This window comes from Pecten maximus, chromosome 6 (genome assembly GCF_902652985.1).
Source record: "Pecten maximus chromosome 6, xPecMax1.1, whole genome shotgun sequence".
NCBI lineage: Eukaryota > Metazoa > Mollusca > Bivalvia > Pectinida > Pectinidae > Pecten > Pecten maximus.
In genome coordinates this window covers 4,262,089-4,280,602 of record NC_047020.1, presented here as the reverse complement: position 1 = coordinate 4,280,602, position 18,514 = coordinate 4,262,089, and the positions used below count along the sequence as shown (strand labels likewise).

General features: G+C 36.6%; 1 protein-coding gene across 1 annotated transcript; it reads right to left on the bottom strand.

Moving 5' to 3' along the window:
• Window positions 1-6,304: 6,304 nt before the first annotated feature.
• On the bottom strand, window positions 6,305-7,864 carry LOC117329956. Its single transcript, XM_033888187.1, has one exon. It carries the CDS (start codon window positions 7,862-7,864, stop codon window positions 6,305-6,307), a length of 1,560 nt encoding a protein of 519 aa, XP_033744078.1.
• Between the last annotated feature and the right edge of the window lie 10,650 nt (window positions 7,865-18,514).

The window sequence follows — 18,514 nt, the reverse complement described above, 5'->3', positions numbered from 1 at the left end:
ATTGTTTTTACTAATAATACAAGTCTGATTAAAAATTCATCCGTACTTCCTCAAATATGTAGTGACCATTCACTGGTTCAATTCACTATCTCCTATTCAGTTTTCAAAAAACAATCTTATCTTAAAAAAATCTTTATATATCAAGATACTGATTTTTTTTCAGTTTTGAAATCTTTTTTATTCATCCTTTTACATATAGTATACATACAGGTACATTATATTACATGGTATAATAATACAGACATATCATTACAGCAGTAAGATGTACAATACGTATTAAGTGATGAATAGAAAAAAAAGGATTGGTTGGTTTTTTTTGGAATACAGAGACAAACAAACAAACAACCTTCTTTAATTAGTTAAAGTATCATCATATAGCCATACTTTGAAATCTTCCCAGAAGATTGCTACTAGTCTGCATTCCCAAACAATGTGGACTATAGTTTCTGTATGACGGTTACAAAAAGTACATAATGGAGAGTCCTTTAGGTTTATCATATGTAGATATTTGTTTGTACTTATAATCCTGTGTATTATTCTATATTGAAACCATCTTAATTTACAGTCTATAGTGGATTTGAAAGGGATTATGTTTATTTTTTTCCACCATACTGTACCTTCTACCAAATTCAGTTCTTCTGACCATTTTGTAATGTATTTATTGTTTGTTTTTAAGATTTTAATAAATAAATTATAAACAGAACGACCTCTTTGCTTGTTTGTGAGTATATAGTATATATGGATTGGACAATGTGGTAGAGAAAAGGTGTGGTGTCTATTTTGAATAGCATACCAAGTTGCTCTGATGGCGTTACGTAAACCATAAAATTGAGTGATTGGAGGGTAAAAATTGTGCTTGGCACAAAATATGTCGTACGATTGAATTAGACTACCATTCTCATCTAGTAGATCATATACGTAAAAAATATCTCTATCTGCCCATCTCTTGAAGTAAATAGGTTTGTTATCTACTTTTATGTTATTATTGTACCATAGGTGTTGATATATGTTGTCATCTTCATCGACACGATTTGAAAAGATGTATAGATCAGAAAGTACCTCCTTCCAAAAAATATTTTTAATTACATTTGCCTTTTTATTTAAAAATTCTTTTCCGAATTTAAATATGGAGTTAATATTACAACCAATAATACTTTCGAAGATGGCTTTACATGCTCCGTTTGATTTTAGTATCCTTTGGACCCATGATACTTTTAGGGCTTTTATGAAGTATTCTATGTTGAACATTTTTAGTCCACCTTCCTCATAAGGTTTTATTATTTGGTTTCTTGAGATTCTATCATTTTTACCATTCCATATGAATTTGAAAAAGGTTTGTTCCAAGTCTTTTAAAACTTCACCATTTGGTTTTGGGATATAATTTTGATAAGATGAACAGACATATTTTAGAGAAGGATTGGGATAATATAATCAATATACATGATACGAATGAATTTAATAATATTTTATGTAATACTGTAAATGATTTAATCAGTGAATGTGTACCAAGTAAATATGTTACAGTTAGACCAAATGATAAGAATTGGATGACTAATGATATCAGATTACTTATAAGACAAAGAAATAGAGTTCATAGGAAAGCAAAAACTACTAATTCCATGCACCATTGGGAAAATTATAGAATTAAGAGAAATGAAATTATTACTAAGATAAGAGAAATAAAAAAACACATATATTGAAAATTTATAAAAGTCACTTTCTGATAAATCTATTCCCCCCAATAAATGGTGGAAAATTGCAAGAAATGTCCTTAATATTGATAATAAATCTACATCTATTCCCCCACTATTACACAACAACACTTTTATACAACATCCATTTGACAAAGCTGAGTGTTTAAATAAATATTTTGTTTCCATATCAACAACATCAGCAAATACTGGTCCAATTACAGCAGGATGTAAAAGATCAGTTATTCCTCTTAAATAGTAACAAACCTGCTGGACCAGACAATATGATTCCTAAAGTCATAAAAAATCGACTATCATCTATATATGTACCTCTTACTCTTTTATTCAACAAAACTCTTGAAACAGGTGTAATCCCACTTAGCTGGAAAATGGCAAATATTAATGCTATCTTTAAAGGTAAAGGATTAGTCAATGAGGTATCTAACTATAGACCAATCTCTGTAACATCATGTTTTAGTAAAATGTTAGAAAAGATTATTTTTAAATACTTATATAATTACCTCACCACTTATAAAATTATCACTAAACATCAGTCTGGCTTTACACCCAATGACTCTACTGTAAATCAATTATTGTCTATCTACCATACCATTGTTAAATGTCTTGATCAAAACAAAGAAATTAGATACATATTTTGCGATATTAGTAAGGCATTTGACAGGGTTTGGCATGATGGTCTGGTTTACAAGCTGGAGTTATATGGTAATAAAGGTAATCTTTTAAACTGGTTTAAAAAAAAATTATTACACAGAAAACAGAGAGTTCAAACTGAAGGTTTTGTATCGACATTTGACCCTGTTCAAGCTGGGGTTCCTCAAGGCTCAGTCCTCGGACCACTGATGTTTTTAATCTATATTAATGATATTGTTGACTGTGTTTCTAATAAGATAAAACTATTTGCAGATGACACCTCTCTGTATGGTATATGTGATAATAACCCCATTGAAATAGCTCAAAGTCTCACTAATGATTTAATTAATATCAAACAATGGGCTAATAAATGGGATATTAAATTTAATCCTGCTAAGACAGAATCAGGGATATTTTCTAGAAAAAAATAATAAAGATCACCCTGCTGTAAATTTTTATGATGAACCAGTTACTGAAAATAAATTACATACACACCTTGGTCTAACACTCAGTGATGATGCCAAGTGGAACCAACCCATTTCAAATATATATGATAAATCTTCAAAAAGAATAAACATTTTAAGATTATTAAAAACTAAAATTGATGGGAAGTCTCTAACAACCATATATGCATCCTACATTAGGCCAATTATTGAATATGCCGATTTTGTTTGGGATAACTGTTTACAAATACAAAAAAATCTCTTAGAATCAATTCAATTAGATGCTGCTAGATTAATTACTGGTTTATGCAAAGGTACTTCACATGAAAAACTATATACAGAATTAGGGTGGGAATCATTGAGTTGCAGAAGGCAAAAACACAAACTTATCTTAATGTTCAAAATATTAAATAATGAAACCCCAGACTACTTAAGAGAATTATTGAACCATATATTCATGATGAAACCTTAGTTAGATATCCACTCCGTACAGTTCGATTATTTGACCCCCCTTTATGTCGTACAGTAACTTAATTTGAAAGTTTTTTCCCATCCATGTTAAATGAAATGAATAGACTCGCTCCTGAAATCAGTAATATTCACTCCACTAATCAATTTAAACAACTTTTAAATAACAATCACCATATTATATCCACTACAACTGATGTATTTAAATTTTCTGGCCGGCGTGATATAAACATTATTCTATGCCAATTAAGAAACAACGTAAGTAATCTAAATTACGACCGTTTTAATGATCATCTAATTGAATCTCCAATGTGTCAATGCAATCAATCTGTTGAAACTATATCACATTATTTCTTTGAATGCAATTTATATCAAAATCCTCGTCTAGTACTTATACAACATTTAAATCATCCACATCATAATCATTTATGTACCAATGTCATTGTCAATGGATGTACTCTTTGTAATAATATTCAAAATTTTAGCATCTTGACACATGTCTCAAATTTCATCCTGCAATCAAAGAGATTTTGAAATCATGTCTGATGTATAATGATCTAATATTTTTAATATTTCTTTTTAACCCCTGGTGACTCCAATTATACAGCAATATAATTAAATAGACATCTAAATACATGTTTAGAATATGTAATATGAAATTGAGTGAACAATGTCTATTTATTCTTGATTACCAAATATACTTGATTAATGTAATAATGAACTCTGGGCAGTCTATTAACAATTTATCTTCTGTTAATCTATTTTATCTATAACCATATTTGTTTGTGCTTATATGTAAGTGAGGTAATTCCTATAAAGGTCTTTTTGAAACAATCATTTTATTTTCAAGAGTTGGTGTAACTCTACTAACTTAATATGTTTCTATGGGATGAAATTGAATTTTGATCCTCTTCAGTGGATGGCATGTGTGTTAAACATATGGACTTTATGGCCTGTATCTGTTGGGGGAATAAACTCAATATCATCATATAGATACACCAACTTTACAAAATACACTACGTTTGGATATTCATTTAATAAATAATAAAACAATTAGCTAAACTAAATATCCTAAGGGTTACTATTTAATGTTAAAATTAATAAATCCTTGTAATTATTAAGGAATTACCTCCCCTGATACCCTCACCAACCTTCCATATATGTATATAGGTCTATGTTTGTTTACCATCTGTTTATTATAAGGAAAGGACTAAGATAGGCTATGCCTGATGTCCAATCCTATTGACTTAACATCATGTCAATAAAATATGTTGAAATTGAAATTGACTATTCTTTCATCCATCTTCATCATGCTAAATCAAACTCATTTTCAATGACGAACATCAAATGAATAAATCATACAAATCATACCACTTTCGTTTAGATTTTATAATGACCAAATGCAAGAGTATCACAATCGTTTGGGAGCACGAATCGCTTATCATCGAAGGCACAGAGTCCAACTTTGTTGATGCTGTATACATGAAGCTGATGTCTATCACTTCTGATTGTACTCATTTGACACATTCTGTTCTTGTTTTTGAAGAGACATTCTTTATACATTTGATTTCGCAAGTCTTTCTTTCTTGCGGCCTTTTTTTATGCCTTTTGCAACCTGTTTCTCATGAAAAGTATTCCAAACGATTGTGTAATCTTCCATTTCTACTTGCTGTTTTGCAGCATATTGATAACTATACATTTTGGCTCGAAGTCCTACAAACTCTGTTATCACTTGACCACCCGTCTCATCCTTGAAGTAACCTGGAACCTTTTTGTTCAGGCTGTCATGGTGGGGATGGTCGGATGGGTAATTGGATAAATCAAACAAACTTCTATCTCTATACATGTCCGCGTAATGATCGTCACAGGTCACGTGGTATAACAGGGAGTCTGTATCAGTCATTAGAAGTTTCAGGTTGTCACCATAGGTCGATTTCAAGTAGTCATAATATAATTCATACATGACCGTTTTGGATAGATCTAGGATGGCTTGACAGACGTAAACAGGTTTGTTTAATTTCAGTTTAACTTTTGTATTTTCGAGAGCTGAGAGATGCTCATCGAAGATGGTGAATCTCTTGAAGGAAGACCTAGCGACATATTTTTTGAATTTAATGGCTGTGTGTGCTAGTCTGATATCGACTCGATTCCGTACATTCTCCATCGTCTTCCCAAAGACGGCATTATTCATGAGTTTGAAAAAAAATCTTTTTCAAACTCATTCTGTGCAAATTTTCATTTTTCGCTGTTGAACCGAATGTACTCCTCAAGCCACGGTGTCTGCTTGAATTGTAAGATTCTGTGAATCTTTGTGAGTTTCATCCCCAATTTTAAATATTGCTGTAGGTTTAGGTAGTGACAGATATACTTTGTTTTGTTTTCAAGAGTCGGTATTAGCTTTTCTGTAGGAACACGATGAAGTAATTTTTCTCTCTCGTGAGGGTCTGGATGTAGTTCCCTCCAGAGTCGCTTACTATTTGGTGATAATTCATCATCTGACACCTTTTTCTTATCAGGTGCTTATGGGTAATCGCTATGCGAATCATGGAGTGAATCAGGGTATTCTAAATCGACCTCTAACAAATAACCACGTTGTGCTCATCCATGTATCTTAGTGACGTCGAATTGTTCAACGTCATCTATCCACTCGAAACCTCCCACAGGTAAAGGTTCGGACATAGCTTTTCCGTACAAGTTATTGCAATCGGTGTATACGATGTATGATGTCGGTTTTTCTGGATCGTAAGTTTCCGGTATATGTGAGTTATTAGCTTGAGCGTACTTATTCGATATCATAGACACACCGCCGCGAATGCCCGATTAAAAAAATAAGTACATATCCGAATCCTTGATCAATTCGAGATGAACACCTGTCATGCGCAGAGCTGACCTCTATGCGAGTCCGGGTGCCATGTAAAAGTGTGCCGCATCTTAACCATAATAGTCCAAGCACACAGTTCTGAAATTTTCGAATACATCCGCTAGGAGCAGAACGTCGGTCTTCAAGTAGAGATCGTGATACTCGCCAATATTTTTGATACCCATCTCCCGTCAAACTTTTTGCGCGTACTCGTGATCTTCTTCCGTGATGTCACATTTTCTGAGGTTGCTATAAATGCATCCCAGGGATGGAAGCTCTGTTTCCGCGAACTTGGCTTCACAATCAATGTATTTGTAGGGATACACACCCTTGCGGAGTAGCAATTTCTTCTCGGTTATAGAAAACTCTTTGGAAAATTGTTTGAAACTTGTTTCTGCCAGATTACCAGTTAACGTTTCTAGACTGTTAGGCATGAACTGAAAGGAATCGATGAATCTTAAATTTCCCAAACTGTAGGAGATGTATTTTTCTGCATTGTTCGGTATGCAGTTAATATCCTGATCTTTAAACAATCCGATACTTTGACAGATCAAATGACTATCGTATCCACGCAGATTATGAACTATGACTGGCACGTATTGTGGATACTTGTATTTTAGATTACAGTAATCGTGAGCGGCGCCTCGAAATTTCCCGGTGAGATGGCAATGATCGCGTACCCGTTTAGATTTTTCGGTGAAATGCTTCCCGCAGATGTGGCACTGGTTGCTTTTTTCGAATTCGATTTGCTCTTCTGGTGTTAGAACCATAGGTTTTGCTTGATTTAAAATATCTTTGATTTTGCTTTTTTCCTCCAAAAGTCGCTGTAGGAACGTTTTCGTAACATCGGTACCTCTGTAGATTACAGGAGAATTTGTGTATTTATCGTCCATACAGACAACCTGATATCCGAATCCGCACGGCTCGAATCTAGCGGTTTTTGTTGTACTCGACGAGTTCGAATCGCGCTCGCAAGTGTCTAATGGTTGCACGTATGCCTCGAAATCTGCATATATGACAAAAGGAGCTTTCATTTGTTTCCTATAGTCTTCAAATTTCAGCAGACAATTGTCGTCGTCAGGCATTTCTACATGTTGCGGATCGTGACGCGAACAATTCTTTATATGTTCCTCCAACAAGTCATGTCGCGTGAAGCCTTGAAGACAAAAGTGGCAGAAATGCGATTTGTTTTTCTTTGTTCGCGATAAAAAGGTATTCAGGTCACGAATGAGACAATAGTGCGACTTTTCTTCTTCTCGTAGGAATAAAAGATTCACATGGTGTTGTGATTCGCGCATTTTTGTGACATACATTGGGAATATGTCTTTGTCTTCATAACCGAATACGTTTACACTGATCTGATTTTGCCGCTCGAATTTAGAAATTTGCGACACGGGAGTGGGGTATGACATACCGGTCATGTCAAGGTCATTTTCGTACTGGGTGTAATTTGACACCCTTTGTGGTAGAAAAGTCGATGGATAGAGGAAGGCTAGCACGAACCAGAGGAAGCATTTGTCATCGTCATTGACTATGTTTATGAGGGTTTTATGTCTAGCAAACGTGACTGGAGTTGGGATGAAGGAGGAACCCCCAACCGACGAGTAATTCGCCACGTGAATTTCTAATTTGATGACCCTTTTTAAGACCCAACCGGACCCTTTCCGAATGAATTCTTCGCAAGAACCGAAAATTTTTTGGAATGCATCGTTTAGGTTATGCTCTAAATCGACATCGTTTGGTAACTGCATGTATGATCTACTCAAAAAATGAGACATGGTTTGATTTACATTACCTTCTCTAGCATCACTCGCACATTCATATACCATTTAATTCCATGCAATTGCTCACATACATCACTTAAATGTTCCAAGATTTCGTCTTTTGTGTTAGCAAAGAAAGTTAATATATCCAGATTGTCCTCAATATTTGGATAGATATCTCTGATTCTCGCATTTCCGTTTTCACTGCTCTGGTCGGAAATTGTATGTGCCACTTTGTTAATGTTTAGAGAATCCTCTATTCTTCCACTATCTTTATTTCGAGAGTCTGAAAGGTCTTTTCTTGGGTTGGCTGGAAGAAACGGATCATCTGAAGCCTCCACAGTCGGAGATGCGTCGTCGGAAGTTCTCACAACAGGAAAAGAGCCACCAGATTGTTCCACCATCGGAGAAGAGTTGCCTGAAGTCTCCACATCCTGAAAAGGATCACCGGAAGCCCCCGCGACCGAAGAAGAGCTACCGGAAGCCTCCACAACCGGAAAAGAGCCACCGGAAGTCTGCGTGACTGGAGAAGAGCTACCGGAAGCCTTCACAACCGGAAAAGAGCCACCGGAAGCCTGCGTGACTGGAGAAGAGCTACCGGAAGCCTCTACAACCGGAAAAGAGCCACCGGAAGTCTGCACGATCGGAGAAGAGCCACCGGAAGTCTCCACAACCGAGGAAGACCTATCAGATTGTTCCGTCGTCGGAGAAGAGTTATCAACAGTAGGATTCACCGTCGAACGGTCACTAGACTCTGTAACTTCATGCTTACAGTTTTTCATGTGTGCTTTTAGATTGTCTTTTCTTCCAAATGATTTCAGACAAAGGACGCAAGCGTGAGGATTTTGTTTCCCGTGTACACTTTTCACATGTCTTTTCAAATTACTCCCATTTCTTTGTCGTCGATTGCTGCGTCTGATTGGCTTACTAATTTTAGAAATGATCTCACGGCTCAGTCCATTGTCCTTTTCGGGTGTATTGTTCTTTTCTGGTCTATTGTTCTTTTTGTGTTCCATTTTTAGGAATGTCGTCATCGTCGTTGCTTTCTAGATTTTCTATAGGAGTGGGCTCCTTATCGATATTTTCTGTCATCTTTTTTACATTTTCTGAGTTCTTAGCAACGCTATCCTCTTCAGGTATCGTCGAATTTTCAATCTTCCGTTTTTTCCCCTCCGATAATAGATCTAGGTATTTCACTTTAGGTATTAACACTAATTCTCTAGCCATTTCAAATAGTGCTCCAAGAATATTGGTAGAACTTTTTTAACTGCAAGAATTCTTCGACGACGCTCTCGATGACTTATCCCTTTGGTTAAGACTTTTGATATGGCGAGTCTCTGATCCGATAGCCTCTTTTTACTATCCTTAGACAATGTGATATTATTCATTACTGTGTTATATATGATATCGGATAGAAATTGCAACTGCTCTTTCGTTAATGTTAATAGCAAGCCTTTCCTTTGATCGTCGGAGGCCGCGAGCCAAAATTCTATGAAAGGTTTCATGCCGGAAAGTAGAAAACAGTGTCCTCTCCTACTAAAATCTTCGTACGTAATGAGGGTAGACTTATGTTTACTCCTTCTATATCAGCCGTGGGTCGAACTGGAGATACGTCGGTTACTAGATAGCCATACTGCTCCAAAGTCGCCGATTTGAATGAACTTCTAAAATAACTTAATTGGCCTGGAAACATCTGTCTCCCTAAGGTTTCTATTTGTAATTGATCTCTATAATTTTTGAAGAGAACAAAATAGGACGTATTCAAGCTTAGAGTCCTCATGACCTTACCCTTTTGGTAGATATATTGTACTAAAAATATAACGGAGAAATTCATATGATGGGATTTCACACAAAACATTTTCTCTAGGTCTAAACTATTGGATCCTTCACTCAGGCAATCATCGATGATGAGAATCTTGTGCCCTTCGGTAGTACTCCAATCATCGAATCGTTCAGTAAACCCATATGAAATGTGATATCTAGTTTCCTTTGCAGATCCTCAAACATGGGTTGCCACGTATCATAGCACATAATTATTTTGGGTTGCCACGTATCATAGCACATAATTATTTTCTTAACCGGTTCACTGAACATACCATTGGCATTTTCTAGCTTCCTGATGGTCCTGCTATCATGATCCTGCATGGTGATTGAAACTTAACGAGGGTTTCACGTGTATACCATGTCATAGTTGCAACGAGAATGAATTGAATAAGACGAACACACATATATACATTTTTTTTTATTGAATTTCAGCACAGCATGATTGATGACGATTCTGTTTGTTGAAATAATATGGAAATGTTTGTAATATATAACTATTCACAAATACATCGTTTTCATGTAAATTACGACTAAAATTTATAAATATGGATGACATGGATAATCCTCTACATCTATTCAAAAGGTAATACAGACAGAACTGACCACAAGTAATAGAGTTAGAACTCTGTAAACGTTTTCTGTTATGGGCTCGAGCATGGAATCCGAAATACGTTGGAGAATGTCCGTAACTCCGATTTATCTTTCGACTCGTAGTAAAAAGCAACCCAATGTCTGCCTGGTAGATTGCTGGTGTCGGTGTTAACGATGAAACCGCATGGGAAGGTTCTCAATGTAGGTATTTGATCTCTAGCGTAAACTCCCAGTATACTGTGTCTCATTTCTAGATCACATTCGATGATACATTGCAGCTCCTGAGTATTCATGGCAGAATGACGTCTCTAGCCTCTGTGACCTCGAAATAACCTGGGTACTCAGCATAGATGATGCAGGACACCGTCTCCGTTAATGCAGTGCCGAAAGTAACCTCCAATCTGACGTTACCTTGTTCTAGCAGTGTCAAATATTGCCCTCCTCTGAATTTCGGTTCGAGATCGAATGTTTACAGAGCATAACCTTTACCGATGTCATCTCTTTCAATGTTAGAACCAGAGTCGTCCAGCCACTTATCCGGTCGACTGTAGTATACTTCTTAAGATGGATACGGTCTGGGGGTTTGTGCCGAATTTTGGCTTTAACGGATTACCGCCAACCGGTATACCATCGATGTAAAGTCCTAGGTTCGTAACATCATAGCCTTGAAAGTACCATGGATTTTGCTCGTAATCACTGGTAGCACCCGTCGATTTAACGTAGTATCTCCTGGGAGAGAATGCGGGTTTCGATCGATACAACTTGATACCAACATTGCCTTGATTGATCAAATATCTATCCATTCTAAATAGGTCAAGGCATACTGGACCAACCATGTCCACTACCGTTGAACCCTGAAAGCGTTGCGCTCTCTTGAGGAGGGCTCCATTGGTTCCGGTTCTTGGACTACATCCATCCATGTCTTCATAATCATCGCGTTCCCATATCTGCGTTCTCAATTGAGTATTTTTAGCCTCTCTCCCATATCTTAAGAGACTCTGGATGTATGCCTTGTAAGGAGAATAATTGGTCGTAGAAACGACCGTTTTTCCGTTAAGGGAGACATCAACTTGTTGGAACAATGATGGTAGAAATAGATAAACGGGTCCAACGTCTTCTGTTAATGAGATGTTTGTTCCGTCTGCTTTCACGATCTTTGCTTTGGCATAGAGGAGGGTGTTCTGGAGGTCCAACAATTCCATTCCATTTTGACCGCTAAGCACGAACTCCACAGATGAGTCGTTCGTTATTTGAGAGATAGGTAAAACATCTTGATAGTATATGTTTTCTACAGCTGTCTGAGTCGGAGGTAGATCGAAGAAGGCTAGTTCAGAAGGTTGTGTTTCTCTAAAGAAATCTTTGTTTATCGCAGCCATTGAGAAACTATATCGTCTCATTTCTCCTTCTTTGACGGCTTTCTTTTCTTCTTAAGGACTGCTTTCTTTTTAAGGAATCTTTTCTTTTTGAGGGTTGTTTTCTTTCCTTGAACTTGATTTTTTTCCCCTGATACTCTTTCTACGTTTAGAGGTGTGAACTCTGCGACGTTTTGAGCACGAATGATGAGTGTGTGAGGTTCCCTCTCTCTTAAGTTCCGATTTAGCCCTATCGACGATTTGTTGCACTGGAGACACTAGATCTACATCTACTGCTTGATAAGGTAGAGGTTTTCGTCCTCTTTCCTTATCGATAGGGATCATGAATTCATTAGAAGTGTGAGACAGACCGCTCCCGCGCTGTTTAACGTTCCTGCCTGCTTCAAACGGACTCTTTTTTTTCTACGACGTCTTGATAGTATTTCATCCATTTCCCAACATTAGGTACATACATGTTTGAAATATTCATACCAGAAAGGGATACTGTTTGAAGTGGAGTGTGATCGTCACGGGGTCTTTCAGGAATGAAGCTTGATCCCCCTTTCCGGTCTTTATGTTTATGTCGAAGTCTCTGATTTCTGATTTCTTGACTGGGATGTAAAACGGTGCTGTGAAGGACTGGGACCAGTTTCCTGTCTTTTGTACTCTCACCATTCGTATCAGATCGTCCTTTTCACCATCCACGAAACTATCACCAACGATGCTGCTATGTATATATAGATTTTGTTTGGTTTTCGTACCTGACGTCTGTAAGTTAACATCGACTAATGCTACTAACCATTTTTCAGATAAATTTAAAGGTGTCTGAAAATATGCTCTAAAATTGCTTGTTCTGTTTTCAGGAAAGTAGTCTTTGCTTCCGTCGCTGTGTATCAATATATAGTGTGACATCTTCGATCACTTTGAAATCTCTGCTATGTCTTTCTGTGCAATCCACTAATTATACTTTGAGGGCCAGCCTTCAAATTTCACCAACCACTCAACTCGTCCGAACCTCTTTCGCTTTCGTAACTTCTGCTCGATAAACCATAATGCGTCTTCGTCTTTGTCTACTCTCTGTAATTCTGCTTGGTAGAAGTTACCTTTAATCTCTTCGTTTTGAAAGTCCTCCAGTTGATACTGAGGGATGTTCTGTCGCAGAAATCGCTTCCTTATTCTAAATATTTCGGAGGTCCATTTTTGTTGGTATGCACGATCGAACGGTTTTCTAATGTGTGAAATTCGTACTAGGCTGCCTATTTTAAAGTTAAAATGTGTTTTCGATCTTTTTGTTGGTACTTTCGATTCTCGTTTTGGTCGACGTAGATACATGTAAGCGAACAGATCAGCTTTGTTACTGTCATTAACGTCTTTGGGGGCAACGTTGTGTAATGATCGATGAGGAGTTCCATTGTAACTGTTCACGAAGTCTTGTAATATATCGATGTATCTGTAGGATCTCTGTTTCGTGAAATACCTGTATAACATTGTCTTCAGAGTCCTAATGACGCGCTCAGAATAGTTTTCCTTTGGGATATTATTAATTGTTTGCACGTCATTTTCGTTACACCACGTCTACAACCATCGATTGTTAAACTCGCTACCCCCGTCACTACGTAGACGTTTAGGTATGGCTCCATGTTGAACGATTCTTTCGAGGGATTCTAGTACCTCCTTTGCTGTCTTCGATCGTAAAGGTTCGACCCAAAGAAATCGACTAAATACATCGATGGCTACTAATAGAAAACGAATACCGTCATTCTCACTATACAGATTGGATACGTCCGCTAAATCGATGTCATATTGCTCAAACGGACCGGAAACTTCCACCCTTCCGCGTTTAAAAGTATGTCTGGGAGGTTTTTGAAGACTGTAACTGTCTAAACTTTGGATGTATCGTCTAATTTTGTGAAGGCCTAGTTTTGTGTAACCAAGCGACTTTAATACTTCATGAACTTTTCCCGCACTCTGATAAGCACCTCCATTCTTTGTATTATAGTATACGTCGTCAATTGCTCTTTTATCTTTAATACTCAAGACCATTCGGTAAAATGAAGACGCAAAAACCATTGTTTCTCAAATGCTTTAATATATCAAAGACACGTAGACATTTTAACTATACACATCAAACCATCTTTCTATACACATTATTATCGTATGAATCTATTCTCTAAACGGATCATATAGTTTGTCATCTCATAGATGCGTTTTTTCCACACTTCAGTCTTAAGTTGAGTATTTCTCCACTCAGCACGAGATAATTGTCCTATATAAGCATTTCTCACAGGAGGTGAAATGTCACAGTTGATAAGTTCTTTTATGAAATCGCGAATTACTGCCATATCGTCGATGGATCTAAACAAATCATCGATATTGTATTCTTCATGATTTATTATTTTACGTACATGATTGGCGTACACTAGTTCGAGGATATTGTCTAGATTATACATTGTATCATATATAGATTTTTTCACATTTATAGAAATTCTAATCCATATCTTCCGATCCTCTTGACCCACCTTCGAACCAAAGGTTTGTTTCACGTATTCTTCGTCTTGGAATTGTTCTTCATTCATCAAATTCTGTAGAATCACCGAAGGTACATGTACGCATGATTTGGTTAAAAGCTTACACCAAATTTGTTCCGCATCCAAGTGATTGACTGACTTGAGTGCTCGCTCGAAGTATAGATCAACTCGCTCTTCATATGTAAGTAAGATGCAGGCGTGCCCTTCCTGGTTAGCTAATTCGTCGACACAGCCGCTGCAAACAAATAGATCGGTGATGATAGATCTAATAGTTAAAGCATATGCTGCATAAAGCATATCTCTAACGATTCTAGCATATGTCTTTTGATGAATCAGCTGAATCGTAAGATCCTGAAGTCCTTCAGAAAATGTACCCACTTCCATTTCTTTCTTTTTTTTTCAGCGTGTTATATGTAAGATTCCTCATAAGGGGAAAGCAAGTCGAAGATAAGTACAATGTCTGGAATGTTTTATATGCTCCTCTAGGACTTTATCGTTTTCTTCCCAACACTTCAAAATCACACCGCACATGAAACAGGCGACGAAGTCACCTCTCCCTTTATAGAAGAAACCGTTACAGGCGAGTTCATATGGTGTTTGTTTAAGCTGATTGGGCCAATCTATGAAACTATTCAAGCGATCTAGACAACTAGTCATGTGGTGATGCATTGGGCGGATAATGACATGACTAACAAAATCGGTTTCGGTATCGGATGACATGCTATCCCTCCACCACAGCACAAACGTATAGTAGACTTTCAGAAAGAAACAGCAGGTTTTTGAAAAAGTCAACTGAGATGCTTACACTCTTTCCTTCTTCTCGGAAATGAATTCTCACCTGATCCTTTATTCTCGTTATTAAGATGTTATGATATAGTCCTAGATGACAAACGATCCTGTTCCTGTCGATGTCTTGAATACTGAGATCTTCAGCTTTAATACGATCTAGCTACGCCTGAGCCATGTGAGTAAGTAGATGTCAACTTTGGACTACGTTCTTTTATATATTAGAACTGTCATCGGTAATTAATCACGTGAGTTCATTCACCCATATCTCGGCTGTCACAACGTTTTCACTTGAACATTCGTTGACGTGACATATACAAGGTTTTGAGTTCGATACTATCAAAGATGATTAAAGTCTAACTCGCTTGATTTGTTTCGTACCAGTGGTTGTTTATTAAAGTTAATAAATGTTCCCCAAGCACATTCCTATCATCATACTTGTGCGATTTAGCACATATTTCCACATAAGCCAGATACATGACGTTGATGCTGTTAGGAAAGGAACGGTATTTCATGGGTATGCCGTTTTCTTGCATTATGTCTCCATCTAGAGTTGTGTTTCGTCGTCTATGGTCTGTTATCCGACATTTGATTTGGTTTTCTATAAAATCTTGAGTATTTCCACCTAGATTCATATTTGAACGATGTCTGTCTAGTTTCTTGAGAAGAATAAATAAAAACCCTATCAGATCCGGTCGTATTTAATGGCTCCTATACACTAGATATGACTCATTGTGTGTGTGTGTGTGTGTGTGTGTGTGTGTGTGTGTGTGTGTGTGTGTTTTGACTGGTTTTGGTTGATGTTTGCCTTCCTATACGACAGCCCTGTCGAGATTGACTAGTGGCGAAATGCATACAGGGACTTTTACAAGCCTATTTAACTACTTTTTATAGATGGACACTTACCGATTTCAGCATTCTATGTGATATTTCATTGAAAATATATCATGTTAAAGATAATGATTTGTTACAATTAAATAATTTATACAGTGTTAATTCACTATAAACAGTAAACGGAAGTAACATAACACGGTCAAATCTGTTTAACTGACTGACTGACTAACTACATTGTAACTAGCTAACTACAATAACAAGGTAACTCAATGGCTGACTGATTGCATAACTAGCTAAGTAAGTAACACACTAAGTTACTAACTAAGTTACACTAACTAACTAACTGACTTATTAACCGACCGACCGACTGACTAACTAACTACATGTAAGTTACACTAACTAACTAACTGACTTATTGACCGACCGACCGACTGACTAACTAGCTACATGTAAGTTACGATAACTAACTAACTGACTTATTGACTGACCAACTGACTAACTAACTACATGTATACTTGACTAACTTAATGTATTGATTGTTGAGAGTGTAAAGAGAGTCGCAGTAAAGTACAATTTTCCGTGTTTGCCAGTTTCGGCCTTCGTATTCACACACACATACCGATCAATTTACTGTACCTGATCCAGGAAGAATAAATCGGTTTGCTTAACACAAGCTACATTCCAAACACCTAAATACGAATGTATTGCCGACCTAAGAACTGTATAAATATGGCGGCAGTGAAATGGACGATTGTTTTGTATGGTCTCTTATCCCTAGCAGGTAGGAACTGTAGACTGTATTTATCCAAACGTCAGTTTTACCATATGCGTACGATGTACTGTTTTTTGGCTGACATGCCAGCCTCCTCGAGACCAAATGAAATGTTCATTAACCATGTAGAGCTATTAGAATCACTTGTCTATGTTTATTCGGAACCAGGACCAGTAATAATTATAGGTGATTTGAATGTTAAGATTAAGGATCCTCGCTACCAATTTAAAGATGACGAGAGATCTAGAATTTTTCAGTTATTTTTAGACAGAACAAACTTACTGTCTACCAATGTACAGTTGAATTGCAAGGGACCTGTTTATACATATTGGCCCCAGACCGGTAAATGCACGTGTATTGACCACGATCTCGTCCAATCAAATAAGATTGACCTTGTTGATTCATGTGAAGTATTAGATGACGAAGCTATTAATGTATCTGAGCACAGCCCGATTGTATGTTCTATAAAAGTCTCACTGTTGTCATATCATTGTAACACATCTAACTTTGTAAGACATTACTGGAAAAAGGCTCTTAATAACGGTGATATTAGCAATTATAAGCTGCAGTTGGAAAACAATCTCAAATTAATAAATTATCCGAAGAACAAGTGTATAACGAAGATATAGATCAGTTTAGCAGAGATATTGTTTCTGAGGACGGGACGTTATAGTATATGAACACATTAAACATGGTGGAACAACACTTCTTGAACATATTGTCACCTTATTTAATAATGTTATAAAAAATTAATATATTCCAAAACACTGGAAGAAAGGTATAATTATAACTTATATAAAGGTCAATGTAAAAAGAGAGAAGACCCCAATAGCTATCGGGGAATTACATTGTTACCTGTTTTATTTAAAATGTTTGAAATGGTTTTATCACAAAGAATACAACGAGTTTTAAATTCCCGCCTGTTTCCAAATAGACAACAGACTGCTTATCAAAAGATTCTGTGTAGTTTATACACATCATTTAGTCTTCAAGAATGTATTAGTCATAATATTTAATACGGTTCCAAAGTACATATTGCTTTTTAGACAGTAACAAAGCGTTTGACACTGTGTGGCACGCTGGATTATTGTATAAAATATATGAATTGGGACTAAACGCCAAGACGTGGATTTTACTAAAATGTATGTACACAAATGTTGAAAGTTGTGTTTTATTTAATGGATTACATTCCCCCATGCTTAAGATGGAACGTGGAATATTACAAGGAGGGGCGTTGTCTGCCAAGATGTATTTAGTATATGTTAATGAATTATTAAATGAAATAGAAAACTCTGGCTTAGGTGTAGCAATAGTTGATTTAAATGTTAATGTTCCTACACAGGCAGACGATATTTGTCTGGTGAGTACGGGTCTTAAAAGACTTCAGAAAATGATATCAATATGTGAGAATTATAGCAAAAAATGGATGAATGCATAAATACAAATAGTAGAACTTGTATTTTGTATAATGAGCTTCATCTCTATAATTGTATAATGCCACGGACTGACAGCATTACACATGTTGGTATTGTTTTAAACTCTCAAAGGAACTCTTTCGAGAGAACAGCATTAGCTTGTAATAAGTTACGATCGGGTACAATGTCCCTTGTCCGTTCTGGTGCACATCCTTGTGCCCTCAATCCTCTAACAGTAGCGAAGCTTATTCAAATTAAAGTTGATCCATATCCATCCGCCTTATACGGGTGTGAGCTTTGGCAATTGACAAAAACCGAAATACTAATGCTAGAAAGAAAACACAACATTTTATTGTTAAATCTATTCAAGGCTTTGAAAAAAGAACCAGAACAGACATGTGTACATCTTTACTCGGCTGGACCTCTATCGAGGTATATATAGACATCCAGACATGTGTACATCTTTACTTGGCTGGACCTCTATCGAGGTATATATAGACATTAGACATGTGTACATCTTTACTTGGCTGGACCTC